This window comes from Pseudopipra pipra, chromosome 10, assembly GCF_036250125.1.
Source record: "Pseudopipra pipra isolate bDixPip1 chromosome 10, bDixPip1.hap1, whole genome shotgun sequence".
NCBI lineage: Eukaryota > Metazoa > Chordata > Aves > Passeriformes > Pipridae > Pseudopipra > Pseudopipra pipra.
The window spans coordinates 10,403,287-10,419,889 of NC_087558.1; the positions used below are offsets into that span (position 1 = coordinate 10,403,287).

The 16,603-nt window shown below is 51.7% G+C and overlaps 2 protein-coding genes across 2 annotated transcripts in view; one reads left to right on the plus strand and one right to left on the minus strand.

Moving 5' to 3' along the window:
• The first annotated feature begins 4,618 nt into the window (after positions 1-4,618).
• On the plus strand, positions 4,619-6,826 carry RTP2 (receptor transporter protein 2). The gene is made up of 2 exons (XM_064666197.1): positions 4,619-4,981; positions 6,024-6,826. The coding sequence occupies exons 1-2, from the start codon at positions 4,800-4,802 to the stop codon at positions 6,673-6,675; spliced, it is 834 nt and encodes a 277-aa protein (XP_064522267.1). The 5' UTR covers positions 4,619-4,799; the 3' UTR covers positions 6,676-6,826.
• Positions 6,827-12,182: 5,356 nt separating this feature from the next.
• Positions 12,183-16,603, minus strand: part of LOC135419604 (mannan-binding lectin serine protease 1-like) — a 29,652-nt gene continuing 25,231 nt past the window's right edge. The window contains 1 exon segment of the mRNA XM_064666198.1: positions 12,183-14,744. Coding sequence (XP_064522268.1) covers positions 13,849-14,744 — 896 coding nt within the window. The 3' untranslated portion in view covers positions 12,183-13,848.

Here is a 16,603-nt window from a genome sequence, read left to right on the forward strand (position 1 = left end):
GATGCTTGGGAGCCAGCCTGGCTCCTTATATACCCCAACCTTGATTAAAGATGGTTGGGAACAACATGTGAACAAACACCCCTTAAAAAAACCTGTTTCCCTTAAAGAAACCTGAACTTATAAACCATATATTAAGAAAACTGGGCAGGCAGATAAAGATGGAGAGACACTTGGAGCAGTGTCTTTGAGGAGAGCTGTGCCATGGAGCAGAAAAGTGCTGTTCCTGAAAAACAGGGCATTGCAGATGCTGGGTGGGGGAGAAGGGTTGATCGGGACATAGAATAGTAAGGTCATTTTCAGGTGAGCACTGTCCTGATCACTGGGAGGTCTTGAAGATGTGTTTTGGTTTGGAAGAGGTTAGGCTGGAGGTGCTGCAGCAGGTATGTGGGTTATTTGGGTTAATGAGGTGGTCTGTGCATGGCACTGGTCTGTGTGGCATTGTGCCATGCCATGCACTGCTATGGCCTTGACTTGCTGGGAAAGCAGATGTCAGTTCTGGAAGAGACAGGCTGGGGTGAGCTAGTGGGTGGTGTCATTGGTCATGGGAGGGATGGGCTGTTGGGCTGGCCTGGGTCCCTAACCATGGCCAGTTTGCACAGCCCTGGTGTGTCCTGAGGGGTCCAGGCTGCAGCATCTCTGTCCTGTCCCATCAAAAGCCTTGCCCTGCCTGTCACCAACCTGCTGTAGCCTTGTAGAATGTCTGTGTTTCCTTCCGCCGCCCTCATTTTGCTTTCTCTAGTTTTGCTTTTAGTCGTCTCCAGTTTCTTCTCTCTCTTCTTCCCTTTGCTGGGATGTGATACTCAAGGAGGGTGGTGGCAGACCAGATCCTGACACATGGGGGCTCAGAGGGCCAGGCAGGAACCCTGTGCCTGCCCACTCCACTGCCCCAAGACCAAACCTACTGTCCATGGAACTGGGGCAGAGCCTTGTTGGAGGGTGCTGAGCTCTCTCCTTACAACTGGAGGGACCACCACAAGGCTCACCTGAAAGTCAGGTATCCTAAATCCATGTGGACTGATACCTGCCCACATCTTCACATCCACCTGCTCCATTAAATCTCTCCCCATCACTCAGCATACCGCTCCATCCCATAAGTCCAGGGTGATGGGGCAATGTGCCCTCTCTAAAATCTGGCTTAGGCGTACCCCCATTTCCAGAGGACCTGATACTCCTTGCCTCAAATCCACCCTGAGATAGGTGGACCCATCTCCAAGGGCTTGAATGTGGGGGCAATCGAGCCTGGAAGGGAACCTGCAGCTATTGCTTGTCCCTAGAGGTGATGGGTTTCACCACAACAGGGTGACAACCATTCAACGTCAGCAGTGGCAAGGTCGGAGGGGGACTGAGGCATAGAGAGCTGGCATGGAGCTGTGTCCCAGGAGGATATGGATGCCCAGTTTACCATCTGCTTCAAGGAGGGGGAAAAAGAGGATCTGTGAAACTCTATATGAGTCGGCCTGCCTTGGTACCCAGAAAAACTCCAGAACAAATTAGTAAGGCCACCAAGCAGTAACACTGACAGGGCAGTGCTGCGGCTGAGATCACACATTTAGCAGGAACATGTGTCAAACCAACCTCATCTTCTCTTCACTAGGGCGACAGGCTGGGTACCGCAGGGAAAGCGGGAGTGATGCTATCTTTGTGCTGCCTTATGTGACATTCTCATAAGCAAATTGGGGAAATGGGAAATTCTGCCACTGTGGGTGAATGGCTTCCCAAGAAGCCATATCCCATGAGTGGTTATCAATGGATCATGAGAGCAGACACACCAAACTAGTTTTCTGTGGAAGCATGGCTCACATGAAGGCAAGATGCTATTGAGGGAGGGTGTAGGGCCTATTTGAGTGGAGGGTTAGAAAACAAATTCACCCTGATGACCTGGAGAAAATGTCCTGAAAGAATGACTGGTGGAAAAGAATTGTGTGTGTTCAGTGCAGGAAAATATGACGGAAGTCTTCAGAGTGGGAAAAAGCCCCGATATGAAGCAAGCATTTTAGGGTTCTGCCCTGTTGCTCAGATGTCAGTCCATCTGTCCTGCAAACGTTGCCATGCCCATGAACACAACATCCCCACTGCTGAGGGGATGTTCCTCTCTGCAGTCCTGCCTGGTTACCGGGGTTGAATGTCCCTTTCTGCCCCTCCTAGGAACTGCTGGCAAGATGGAGCCACCTGTGTACGGGATGACCCATCCCAAAAGAAGGAATGGATATCACAGCAAGGATGGGGTGCACATGGGCCAATGAGAATCTTCATGGGCCTGGGCTGGAGGCCTGGAGGACAGGGAGGCTGACACACACTGAGAGATGAAGAGGAGGAGAAAGAACTTTGGGAAACTTTCCCGCTTCCGCAGGGGCTGCTCACCCAGGGGTGGGAGCTGAAGTAAAAAATCATTTCAGGCTGTGTGAAAGCAGCAGGGAAATTACCACACAGGCTGCACCTTGTGTACTTCTTTCACATATTCCATGGAGGACCCATGACCAGCATGCCGGGATGGAGAGGATTGTCAGGGTCTGTCTCCAACAAGGGCTGCCAGCCCAGTGGGGTCATTCTGTGTCCAGGACAGGGCTCATCCCCGCTTTCTGTTGAGGTTGAGCTGCTCCCTGTGGCAGCAGCTTTGGTTTCCAAGCAGGTGCTGGTAAGCAGCAAGGTGCTTGGGCAGAGCCAGGACGTGTGTGTGAAACAGAACAGGACGTCAAAGCAGTTTCAGCTCTGGGGGTGGTTCTGGGAAAGTCCCTTTAGTAAAAGCAAGTCAAAATCTTTAATAGAGGGACCAGCACCCAGCTCTGTCTCAGAGATGACTGTGAGGGCTCGGCGCATTGTGAGTTGTGGTTTGAGTTGTGTTGCCATGATGTAACAGGGGACTGGTTTCCATCACAGCTGGGTTTTAGAGACAGGGACCCACCCCTGTGCGAGGAGTGCCACTGGATCCCCACTGAACACTGTGTCTGAGGGGCAGTATTTTGGCCCCTGGAGTGGGAAGCATGGGGAGTGGTGCCTGTCCCATCGGGAGCATCCCTCTGCCCTGTGGCAGCAGTCCTGGGGAGGAAGAGCTGGGCTGAAAGCACAGACCCTCCAGACGAAGCAATCAGTGTGTTTGGGGTAGAACACAGGCAGATCTGCCTGCATTTTTCTTGCATTCAAACCCCCACAGAGTAAATCTTGGACAATAACACAGAGAAGTCCAAGGGGGCAGGCAGATGCTGCAGAGCGAGGGCCCCATTCTGGTACCCTGCTGCTGCTGGGTCACCATGTCATACTAGCCATGGTGCCCACTGTAAGGCAAGCCTTGATGCTGCTTAGCTCCCACTTTCTGCACCACAAGATTTGCAGTCCTGGAGACCCCTCTGTGACAGGATGCATGAAGGAGTCTTCTATAGTGAACCTGTAGAAATGAGATCCACTGGGAAAGGAGTGAGAAGAGGCCAAGGAGATCTGGTACTTCCTCCCTTCCTCTTATGTACCAGCGCTGAGCCAGGGATGTTCCCTGGTCCCCACCTGTGAGCACTGGAAAGGCTGGTGGGATGACCAACCTTTACTGGTGACCTTCACAATGACTTCACTGTCCTGCTTGTAGTTCACTGCCTTAGCCGAAGTAGGACCCCATTTACCCATAGTAGGGCTCTTGGGTAGGGGGTGACTCAGGTCCCATCCACAGGTTAGGGCTTTCTACCCCTTCATAAGGATCCTGAAGACCTTGGCCCCTCTGCATCCAGGAACGCTCTTTCCTTCCTCCTAATCCTGCTTCAGATGATAGCATCAAGGGGTAATTAAGAGTGGAAGGACCTCAAAACAGGAAAGAACCTCAAAGCTGAAGATATGGTCTGCCCTGGGACCTTGTTATGTCCCTCTGCTCTCACAGGATTGGCAGCACACATTGTGAAGGTGTTGGAGGGCTCTTGGTACAAACGACTTGCAGGCTTTTCCCTTCCAGCAGCAAAGATCAGAGGCTCCCTGCCAACCTGTCATTGCTGGGACTTACCTACGTTGACTGCCCGAAGCTGGACTTGCCTTATCAAGCAGCAGATCTTTCTGTAAATCAAGACCAATTATAATTTGACATCTTATCTAACCTGCTCCCTGTCCTGCATTGCTCTCCATGGCATTTCCTGGGGGACCTTTGCACCTGGAGAGGGGTGAGCTGGGAGACAGGGCTGCAAGCAGCCCCAGCTCTCCTGTTCATACCTTCCCTAGGTGCTCTCAGCTCAGAGCACGCCTCACCTCTTTTGGTTTTACGTGCTGTGCTGTCCTCCCCAACTTTCCACTCTGCAGTTTCATGTCAGGCCTTTTTCTGCTTAAGTTGGCTGAAAGTTGGTAAAAATAGACCATGGTTGATGGCAGCTATTGAGAGAGATAAGGTTACCTGGAGCTTTATCGGCTGCTGAGTCCTGTGTGGGTTTCACTTCCATTATTCCTAAGCTGGGTGCAACCTCTGTCAGTTCACCCCACTGCCACAAAGGTGATGGGCATGGGCAGCCTGGCAGGGGGTTTTGTTTCCAACCTCTCTGCCTATGGACAGAGCAGCATCATGACAGCATGGCTCTGCAGGGTCAGGGGTTCATGTGTGGATCTTGATGAAACTCACCTGTCCTTGCTTTGGGAGACATTTTACCTGGCCAGGACCTGGTGCAGCGTCAGCAGGGACTGTTGACCCAGAGATCAGGAGGGGGCGGTGCTGCTCACATGGGAGCAAAGGTTCCCCTCTTCAAGTACAAAGACATTGTACAAAGAGGAAAAGCTTGGGGAAAAGACAGTTTCACATGTGTATTAGCCCTCAGAAGCCACAAGCTTGACCTGCAAGCATGGTCATTGCCACTTCCACAGCTCCAGGTGGAACCATGATGAGCTGGCAGGACATTTTCAAAGAGAAGCTTGCAGAAATGCACGTAACAGAGCAGTGGACGCTTCAGGAGGATGACACCCTGGAGGCAAAGGCCCTCAGTCCTCACTGGAAGGAGTTTGTGCAGCGCCGTGCTCTTGGGAGGTAGGGGACTGCCGACTCGGTCCCCATTGGAGCGGGAAAAGGGTTGATGGGCTGCCATGTGGATCTTTTCCTTTTTCAAAATTTGCTTGTTGGAAACAGGTTTTGACACAAAAGGGGCAGTTTGGAGGTGGGTGAGGCTGAAAGGGGATTTCCCATTTTTGTTCAAAGTTTAGTAGGTTATTGCCAAACTGGAAAACATGATAATTAGAGGGGAGAAGAGTGCAGCAGCCTCCACAGGGCTGAAGGGCAGCTGGTATTTGGCCAGAATTTCTCCATGTTGGTGTCAAGATGCAAGAGCTCCTCCAGTTAGCAGGGGTAGTTACACCGCACTAGAACCAAATCTTCTGGGTTTGGACATAGAGGATGAGGACAGTGAGAGCCACCGTCTGCCGGGACCTGGGGTGATGCCTCAGCAGCCCCTGCACCTGCACCATGCTGTGAGGTCTCGCAGCAGAGAGAGGCTGTGGCTCTGCATTGCTGATGAGAAGCCCCATCCCAAACATTTCCACCCTGGGCATTGATCAGACACCCTGCTGAGGTGGCAGCAAATGGAGACCTTTGTTTCCAGCCCAGACTGTGCAAGATGAAGAGCTGCGGGTTGCACATTTTTAGACTCCTCAAGATCCTCACCTGTGCAGCAGCCTCCACCCACACCTTCCTTCTATTTTACTTCTTTTTTTTTGTCTTACTCAGTCCTGGGCTTGATGTTGGCTTTCTGCTGAGCTGTAATGAGCTGGCATGGGTGAGGGGCTGGGGTCCCAAACAGAGGCCTGGTGTTTCCCACCCCAAGGACCCCTGCTCTTGGCGGTGGGGGAAGGATCCCAGCAGACAGCCTGGCTGCTAAGATCTTTAATGCTGGGACCAGCCCTCAGCTCACATTTGTAGTGAACTCCCCAGCCTGGCATCATGCTGGTAGGGGGATGACAGTTCAGTGTAAAGCTTGCAGGAGCCATGGCTTCCCTGGTCCCTACTGGCTGAGCAGGAAGCCTCTGGCTCAATATGGGGAGCCTGTGATGAGTTGGTCTCATCTGTGCCCTCTCAGGTTTCAGTGCTCCCAGTGCTGTCATAAATGGACGTCGGCCAAAGTGCTCATCCTGTTCCACATGCGCCAGTGCCCAGGCTGGGGCATAATACGGATGCGAGTCTTTCGCCAGGAATGCAGGCGCTGCCCCAACCCCCAACTGGAGTATCCTGAGTTCAGCCTGGAGACTGTGAAGAGGATTCTGCACAATCTGGTGGTAAAGATCCTCCAGTATTTCTACAATAAGCCTGTCCAGTCCTCCGACCTCCTGGAAGTGGTGGTGGATATACCAGTGACGGGGCCGCACGACAGTGCCCGCTGCGAGGCCTGCAGGCTCGGCATTTGCAACAAGACACAGCAGGCCCCGGCACTGGATACCTGGAAGGCCTGGAAGGCCTTGAGGGATGCCTGGAAGGCCTTGACAGATGCAGACAAGGACAGGACCCATCACACCAAGTCCAGCCCAGCCCCGGAATGTGTTGACAGGGAGTGCTTGTTAGATGCCGATGGGTCCCTGAAACACCAGGGCTCAGGGCCCCACAGAGCCTCAACCCACTGCCCCTCATCCTGCAGTAGCAACTTCCCCTGGAAACGCTGCTGCTGCATTGGCAGCTCTTTGCTCTTTGTTTTGGCAATGATCATCTTCTTTGTGGTTTATTTCACCAGGATGTAGTGGGACCTGGGGATTGCAAAGAAGAGCTGAGGTGATGGCTCGAGGAGCTGATGGAGCGCCTGGAAAACTGGCTTATGGCTCAGCTAGGCTCTGCTGGCATGGGAGGCTCTCCTGGTGGCATGGGAACACATCAGGATGCCTCAGCCAGGCACCTTGTGATGCTTTCTTAGGGAATATGTTCCGTATGTGGATAACTCTCAGCTACCCCATGCAAAGGATGAGGTTTATTACTTGCAAGAATAAAACAAGCCCTTTATCCTCAGCCTAAAGATGCAATTGTGCTTTTTAATTTCTCTAAAGCCTTTTCTAAGTGTGTGTGAGCAGCTTGGAGAGAAGCTGGTGCTGCCTTTATCCACTATTTGAGCTCAGCTTCCAGGGAGGCACATCCTTAGTCTCCCCTGCCTTTGGCCTTGATGGAACTGGGCCAACAAAGCAGCTGAGAGGCACCTAGAGATGTAGGTTTGCGGCAGAGTCATGAGGACCTGGTGCCCATGGATGGTGGCACCGCCTCCTATGAGCTGTGTACCTTATGTCCTGACCCTGTGCACCAGCAGATGTCCCTTGTGTCACCAGGGGCCCAGAAATTGCTTTCTCCTCCAGAAACATCTGGGTGCTGAGCTTTCACAAAGGGACTCTTTTTCAGGCAATATAGTGATAGGACGAGGGGTAATGATTTTAAAGTGAAAGAGAGTAGATTTAGATTAGATATCAGGAAGAAATTCTTTACTGCGAGGGTGGTGAGCACTGGAAGAGATTGCCCAAGGAAGGTGTGGATGTCCCATCCCTGGAAATATTCAAGGCTGGGTTAGATAAAGCTTTGAGCAACCTGGTCTAGTGGAAGCTGTCCCTGCCCAGGAACAAGATGATCTTTACAGTCCCTTCTGACTCAAACCATTCTAGAATTTTATGACTAGGGCTCTGAAAAAGCAGATACAACCCCCTGCCAGGCTGGGGACCCTGTAGTGGAGTAGTGGAGGCAAAGGGTGCCCAAAGTGGGCAAGAATAAGAAGGCTGTGATAGCAAGTCCAAAGTCTCTGCCTAATTGGGTCAATTATGGGGAAATTGCACTTACTGGACTACAGGGTTTGGGCAAAGGGGAAGATGTTGACTCTTGTCTACTGCTACTTTGCTCTGCAGGGCTCTAGGGATCTGGTGGGCATCATAAAGTTGAGAGAAAACCTGTTGTCCCCCTGCAGTCAGACACCCCTCAGACTTACCGTTCCTGTGGGGGAGCTCCTGGGCTCCTGCAGAACTTACCCGTGGGAACAGCATATCTTCTGGCCGTGACTTTGGCCCAGAAAAATGAGGCGAAGTTGGTCTGTGAGTGCTTGTGTCCTCATTTCAGCCGGGATAGAGATAGTTTTCTTTTTAGTAGCTGTTGCAATGTTGTACTTTGGATTTAATATGGGAATAATAATGATGATAACACACTGATATTTTGGTTGTTTCAAGTAGTGCTTACTCTAAGTTAAGGACTTTTCAGTTTCCCATCCTCTGCCAGCAAGCAGTTCACAAAGAGCTGGGAGGGAGCGTGGTCAGCTGGCTCAAACTGGCCAAAGGGATATTCCATACCACAGAATGTCCTGCTCAGTGAATAAATGGAGGAGGAGTTAGCCAGGAGGGGTCAATTACTCCTGGGGGACGGACTGGGCATTGGTCAGCGGGTGGAGAGCAACTGTGGTGTGCATTACTTATCTTTATTGAGTTTTACGTCTCTTTATTATCTCTCTGTTTGTGACTATTATTGCTATCATTATATTTACTTTGTTTCAATTATTATATACTTTTTATTTCAACTAACAGACTTTACCCTTTCCCTATTCTCCTCCCCATCCGACTGGGGCAAGGTGGTTGCACTGAGTGAGAGGCCGTGTGGTACTCAGTTGCTGTCTGGGCTTAAACCACAACAGCTTGAAAAAGCTTTTGAAATAGCCTGTAGCCTGCACATCATAAGCCTTAAATACAACCATGGCTACTAAAGGCCATCTTCTCTGGGGTCCTGGGGGGAGCAAGTGGTGGGAAAAATCAGAAGTGAGGTAGCAGAGATTGGTAAGATCTTCATGACACAAATTTTAGAGCCTCTCCTATATTTCTTTTTCGTATAAACAGTTTGATTGCTCTCCCATGTCACTCCAGCAGCCTGCATCCCAGCATAGTCAGGTGCCTGGGGGCACTGAAGCAGAGCAATCCGGAAAGTTGATGGAGTTAATAGAAGCCATTCAGCAGCCAGGTACTGCTAGCCAAACTCTCTATGAGAGGTATCAAGTAAAAACAAAAACTATGTTGAGAATGGCACAGCCACATTGAGGGGTGTTGCCTCCTGAGTTGCCCCTAAACCCATCCAGGGCTCAGCAGTGACATGGTCACTGAACAGTTATCACTGGCACCTCACTTCCCCAGGGGATCGCTGCATCTCCTGGCTTTTCCTGTGGCCCCACAGAGCTGGATTTCCCATGGAATCCCTGGTGTCCCCAAGTGCATTCCCCAAAGTGACCTGCATAGCTTGCTTTTCTCTGCTGTTTTCCCTGGGGTTCATACATCGCCTGGGTTGTTGAGGAGCTGAAACACAGATACCCGGGGACCTGCTGCTTACCTTGAACAGTGAGAGCTGAAGTGGACAACCTCCAAACTACTTTGGGTACTGAAATTGGTTTTAGGACTGTCTGTCAAATTAGTCCAACAAGGAACAGACCTGCAGAACCACCAAGGCAGATGCATCCATCCTGTCCTGACTTGGTAAATGATTTGATGCTGAAGATGGATATGGTAGCAAAGATTCCATGACTGAATTAGTGAAAGAAAGACGAGCTGAAGGAAAGATAACAACCAAACCCAGTGCAGCTTGCATAGCATCAATCCCTGTATGGGCCACTCACTTAAGGGTTGGACTCGATGATCCTTGTGGGTCCCTTCCAACTCAGAATATTCTGTGATTCTGTGAAATTGAACATGGCAGAGAGGTAAATCCCTGGCTGTGCAGTTTCTGAGGTGCAGTCCTCTCCTCTCCTCCCTGCTGTGTCCTGCAGGGCCCTTTACTCTGCTCACTGTGGGTTTGCTTTTTCTGCTGATGTAAGATTCTCCCATTTTTTCACATGTGCAACCTGCAGGATATTGGTTAAAAAGAAAAATGTACATAACAGAAAGCCCACGTGGATTTGGTTTCTTAAATGTTCCGTCCTGCTTGCCCCACCAGCCCTCCCCCTCCCCCAGCGCTTTTTCTCCTCCACAGCCCCAGCAGCCCTGGCCATAGAGCCACCAGATGGAGCTGCAGATCTCCGGCGCTGCACTGGGAAGCACTGGGACCAGCGAGCCGACAGAACTGGGACGGGACAGCATTCCCTAGGTGGGGGATGCCCTCCCTCCTATTTCTGTGACCAGATGTTTCCCTGTAGCATGGTCACCCAAAGCCTGTCCTGCGTGGGAATGGAATTGGTCTGTGGATGAGTGGCTCTGCTGGAGAGGAGGCTGATCCTGCAGCCTGGACCAACTCCCCTCCTGCGATGGGAGCTGCCCGCCCTCTCCCCGCCGGCGTTATGTCATGAAGCAGGGACATGGCCAAGTTTCTTTCTGCCATTGCCAATAGCCCTCTTCTTTCCATGTTGAGGTTTTCCCCGCCCCAGTCATCTTGTCTGGCTGTCTGCAGCCTCCCCAACCACCCAGCTGCTGAGGGGCTACTCCCTTGTCTGTGCCTGAGAAGCCAACTCTGGTGGAGACTACATCCATGTGGGGGTCCTTATTTTCTTGCTTGAGTCTCTCTGCTCTTTCACAAGGGCAGACCCATCCCTTGCTCCCCTGCAAGTCTTCTGCACACCTCCTGTGCTCCTCATCCACAGCCTTATGTAAATATGCTGCTTTTGTCCTGATCCCCTTCTTGCCTCTGCCTACTTGCCTGCCTGTCTCCTCATGCTGTGTGAGCATGCCCCCTCCATCATGCAGCCCCTTCATCCCCTCCCCAGTACTCAGAGCCACCTGTGCATATATAGGTTTCTCAGCCATGCTCTCCTTTTTGGGGTCCTTTTCAGGATACCCTTCTCCAACAAGCAGCTGTGCCCATCTCCCGCTTGTTTCTTAGCAAACTGTCCTCAAACTGCTTCTTTCTGCAACTTTTGGCACTTTTGGAGTACAGAGCAAGTCCTTGCAGCTCAGCGCAGCCCCTAAGGTTGGTGAGCAGTGGCCAGGCCCCCAGCTGGCATGGGAAAAGTGGAAGGTGGCTGAGGGAAGAGGGATTCTCTCTCTATCTGTGGGTCCTGTGTAGGTCCTGGCTGTTTCCCTCAGTCTGTTTGAGACTGGGCTCTGCTGCAGCCAACTCTCAGCTCACGCCTGGCACTCACATGCAGCCAGGGGCAGTAAAACCTCTTCAGGGACGTTTTGCTGGCTTTTCACCACAGCCAGACTGATCGATTGCTGCCTCTGCGCCTGTCTCCCCGGAGAGAAGCTCTCACCACTCTGGCAGGTTGCGAGGTGCCAGCAAAAGCAAAGCCCATTGTTGCTCCCACTTTTCTCCTTGGCTGCCTGTTGCCAGCCCACCCTGCAAACACTGAAGTGCCCGTGGGGCACAAGGGGTTGGCACTCGGCGGCAGCAGCTTGGTGAGCAGGGGGCAAGGGCTGGATTGTGCTGGGGATTTCCGGGCAGAGCTATCAACAGGAGGTGGAAGAGAGTCTGTATTTATGAGTTATCTGTTGTAGGGCAGCAATATTTTTTAATGTGCCCCAGAGCTGACTGGGCTTAGATCATACAGATGATGGTTTAATGCTCAGAGGACCACACTTTGATTTTGCTTTTGCTCTCTCCTCTGCTCTACCCTCAATGTATCTGCTCATGTCAGCAGACCCATGAGTGAGCCAGACCCATCGCTCTCCTCCCTGCCATGAATGCAGAGGAGCCTGGCACTGTTTTTCATTTCTGTGCCATAGGAAAATAGGGATCAATAACTCAGCTCTCAGACTTGGACCCAGGCACATAGTAGGAAACAGTTCTTGTGATTTTAAGCTCTCTCCAAAGGCTAGATTTTCACAGCCTGTGATACAGAGATGCCCAGCAGAGCTTTGTGCCTGCCTCAGCTCACATCTGAGCTTGCTGCAGAGCCTCTGCTGTGAAGACACACTCTTTCAGTCCAACAGCTACTGGGGAGGGGTTGATTTTTCACTCCTTTTAGGGCAAAAATCACATACCTGGTTTTTTTTCCTCATGGCAATTGAACTCAGATTTAATTGCTATTCTCAGCATACAGGTTGCTGCCCTCTCCTCCTGCCATTGCCCCTTCAGTGATGTGCTCAGGCTATAAATAATTGAAGGGCAGAATCTCATCTGTCGCCCTTTTTTGTGATTTGTATTCAGGGCTACTCAGGGACTGTCTCAGCCCATGAAGCTGCATGGGCCATGGCTGAGCAGCCATCGGAGTGAGGGATGGTGTGAGAATCCACCTGGGAGAGGAGATGTGCATGGCAGAGACTAGCAACCAGCCTGGACAATGTTCCTCTTGGAGTAAAAGTCTCAGGGCACAAACTCAGTACATATAAAAGTTTTATTTTGTTCTCAGGAGGAAGACTGCAGAGAACCATCCTTACATGACATTAGATATTTTACAGAATGTAGTATCAAAAAAAGAGAAATATATATATATATTAGAGAATACCTTGCAGTTACATGACATAGCCAAGACTACAGTTCATAGTATGTCTGCAAGGTTGACCTTCCTTAGGCCTTCTGTTCCTCTACATGCTCTACAAATGGCTTTTTGGATAATAACAAAATGTCAGAGTGGCTCGTCCACTGTTGGCTTCTTCCTTTCATGGCAAAAGCAAAGGAGGAGGAGGTGGAGAGGCCGGAATGAGGCTACAGGCACACAGAGAGAACAGCAGGCAATTTTTGCATGTTGCTTACAGCTCTAGGAGGTCTTTGCTGGCAAAAGAAGGAGAAGGTGTCCCCACTGAAGGAAGGTAAGCTCACCTGACCTTGTTCCTTGGCAGGGCTTATTTGTCTGCATGGGCCATGGGGGGAAGTTGGTGAGATATGAATACCTCTGGTGCATTAGGTGAGTTTGGGTCAGTCTAAAACGACTTGGACACCTGGAATAGGCCACAAGAGCCATGAACAAATGCCGAACACCATCGGTAAAGGTAAATCAGCTAAATCAATGGCCTTAAAAGCAGTTAAAATGGACTAGGTTCTTGCAAGAATGAATAAACTGCCATGCAGGACTAGCCAGGCCCCTGAGAAAGACGTGAAAGCCCAAGGAAGGACGTTCTATCTGAAATGATTCTGCTGAAAAGAAGTACTGCTTAGGTACAGCCAAAGTGATGCTGTCTCATGTGTTGAAAAACTTTCCTTGGGAGGCCTGCTGTGGCTGGAAACCACAGAGCTAGTCTGGGGGTGTGACTGGAGAAGGCTTGAAGTGATAGAGGGTTGGAGAAGTTTTGGTGGCTGGAGGTGAGTGTGATGCTGAGTCCAAATCCCTCTTCTTGTACCTGTGTCTTCTGTGGGTCACTCATCCCACATGGTTGGACACAGGTAGACCATTAGGGCTGGTGCTGGCTGAAGTTTGGGGTTGAGGGCTAACTGTGGATGTATCCTCACATCCTTGGGGCCAGGTGGGCATCACCTGACATACCACCAGGCAGAGATGTCTGTTTGCAAACAAAAATAATAGCAACCCCCCATGACTCTCTCACTACTCCTTGCACAGAAAGTGTGGGGGACCTGTGAGGTTCAGATCTGCCCAGATGGGTTTCCCTGCCTTGTCCGTAGGCTCTGTAGTTGCATCTTCTGATGGGACAATTTGACCAGAGAGTCCCAGAGGTGGGGGCAATTCCCCGTGCATGGCACAAAGCTTTGGTGTCAAGGAAATGCTGCCTCAATTGCTGTGCCTTTTTCCTGGCTTGGAGGGAGGCTCCCTAGAATGTGGGTGAGGTTTGCAGATGGGCAGCACAAGCTGAGGACACCAGCTAAGATCTGCCTTTCGCTCCCTTCCCCCAGCTCCCTCGCAAGCATTTCCTAAGAATGCAAGTGAAGGGATGCAGGACCAAGTGAAACAAATGACCTGGAGGGCTGGCAAAGGCTTGGCATGAGTGGAGTGTCGTGGCTGTTGCTTGCGAAAGACCAGAGTCTGGAGCACATTAAACAATAACAACAACAAGAAAGGGAGCCGTGGTGGCAGCAGGCTGCTTAGTAACTCATCTCTCTGGCTCAGGGTCCAGAAATGTCCACCTCTCTGAGGAGCCTGTTTTCTTCTCCACCCAGTCCACATAGTTAGAGACCTTGGTGTACACACCGTACACTTGCTTGCTGCCACACTCCTCTGGGCCACCCCATGAGACCAGCCCTTGGGCCACCCACCTCCGGGTTCCCGGGTCCTGGATGACAAAGGCTCCCCCGCTGTCTCCCAAACAAGTGTCCTTCCCACCTTCGTAGTAGCCAGCGCAGAACATGTTCTCGGTCACGCTGTAGTTCCCTGACCGTGACTCGTAGCTGGTCTTGCACTCGGCGTGCAGCACCACTGGCAGCTTGACATACTGCAGGATGTCAGACAGGGTCCTCATGCCCGAGCTGATGATCTCATCCACTGTGATGTTGGGGTTGGAGATACCCCAGCCAGCCACCAGCCCCAGTGTGTTGGGGTGAGGCCCCTCCAGCTCGTGCTCAAGCTGGGGCAGACAGACAGGCATGACATACTTCCCCATGGTCACCTTCTCCTTCAGCTTGACAAGAGCAATGTCATGGTTGTAGTTCTGGATGTCAAACTCCTCGTGGAGGATGATCCTCTCCACTGTCCGGTTGACGGCGTCCATCTTGTTCCTCACGTCATGAAGGGCCAGATAGACAGTGACGTGCTCCTTGGAGACGGGGATGACGGTCTTGTCCCGCCGCTGGGAGCGGAGCACATGGGCAGCTGTCAGCACCCAAGAGTCTGAGAGCAGGGCTCCGCTGCCAAACCATTTGTCGTTGGGCACCCGGGACATGTCCTCCACCACAATCAGGGCCTGCCAGGGGAAGAAGCCGGGCTCTGCGTTCCGCCCGCCGATGATGCGCTTGATGATCCCAGGCAGAGGGCGAGCTGGCCGGCCACACACTGGGGACAGAAAGGACAGGGCAGTTACTCCCAGTTTACTTATCTAGGGAACAAATGAAAAGGGATATCCCTGTAGAGTATGCCACGTGACTGGTTATCTTCAAACCAAACACTCTCTTTTGTAGTTTATGGAGGGATTTGGCTGGATCCACATCACTTCAGAAGCAGAAAGGCCAAATGAGTAAATCTGCAGCCTCACTGTGACCTTTGAGGTTGCTCAGCCCTTCCCAAACCTTTCAGCCAACTGCCTGGCTCCTGCTCAGTGTGCCAAGAAACTGAGGGGAATGCTAGTGGGAGGATTGGAGCTTGACATCAGCCCAGTCTCACTCCCAGCTGGCTTGTGGGTGCTGATGTCACCAGGAGGTTGTGGGAGCCAATTTAGGCTTGTCCTTCTACATCTGAAAGAGTCCTGAATCGCAGCAGTGCAGGTGCTGGTCTCATCCCTCTGAGTGTGCAAAGAGAACCCATATCCTCAAGGGAAAGTGCCAGGCCTCTGCCTTGATGCCACCTGTACTCTGAGGGGAGGATGCAAAGCCTCACAAAAAGAGGATCTGACCTCTCAGGCTGATGGGATCAGGGCTGAGAATCAGCCTTGGAACCAGTGCAGGAGCACTGGGAGCTGCTAATGTGGATTTGTTGTGACTGGGGTCTGTCTCCAGGAAAAACGTGACTCTAGCAGGGAAGGAGCATGGTGAGTGTCTCTGCATGTGCTCTGCACCCCTGCCCTTCCCAGTGCTGAAAGGAATAGAAAACATGCTCAGGAAAAGAATTCCTGTGTCCCAGCCCAGATGGTCTGCTGCACTGAAGCTGACGGTTGTCCCAAGGAGATGGTTTTAGAGGAAGTGCATCCAGCCAAATATTTATTCTATTAAATTACATATAAAAAATGCTGACCAGGCTGCAAATGCTCCCACTGATGGCAGAGGCAGGCATGGAGTGGCCTGGAAGAGAGGTTTCAATTGATGGGGAGGTGCGTGAGACATAGGGAAGATCTGAACAACAGCTGGCCAGCTGCTGCCTGCAGATGCCGATCTCAGGAGAGCGTCACCCTCTCTCTGGGATTTTCCATTTTCCTGAAGTCTCTCTGACTCCTGCCACTAATCAAAAGGCCTGGAAATGGCCCATGAAAGCAGCTATGGCCCCAAAAGCTGTCCCCATATGCTCCCAGCTCAAATTAGTTCAGGCTGAAACATCAAGCAGAGATGCAGGGAGCAGCTGCCACAACAAGAGCAGCCACAGCCCAGGAGTTTTTTGGAAATTTTCTGGAGTTTTGTGGGATGCAGGGAATCTCAGGGGTCCCTCCTCTGGACTTGCAGTGGCTCAGCATGGCTGGAGAGCAGATACCCTCCATGGGGCTGAGGTAGTGTCCGGACCCTGGAGTGGTTGCAGCTGCAGCTGCTGCATGACAGCTGGATCCCTGCACCTCTCTGGAGAGCCTGCTCTGCACATCAGATCATAGTCCACACCCAAACTTCCTCCAGGCCCTCAACCTGTCAGCCAGACCTGGCCCCACTCTTAGCTATGGCCAGCAAACATCCCAGAGACTGTTGTTTAATCCTGAGTGGGCGCCTGGCCTAGAAACTTGCTGGCTGCAAACATTTCTGCCACTGCTCAAAGACTTGGGATTTTCCTTCCCTGCAAAAGCAGTTGAGTTTTTCTGCAAGGCTTGAAGAGGTGATAATTGCTACTGGATGTCTACACACTGCCTGTGGGAGCTGACAGCCAGGTAATGCTCTGCCCTTGGCTGGAGCCATCTCCAGGGGTGCTGGGGGCTGAACATGGACAGTGGGCTCTGACTTGGGACTGCTGGCTTCCTTGTCTTCTGGAATGGGGAGCCTGGGGAGCCCTGACAGCCACGA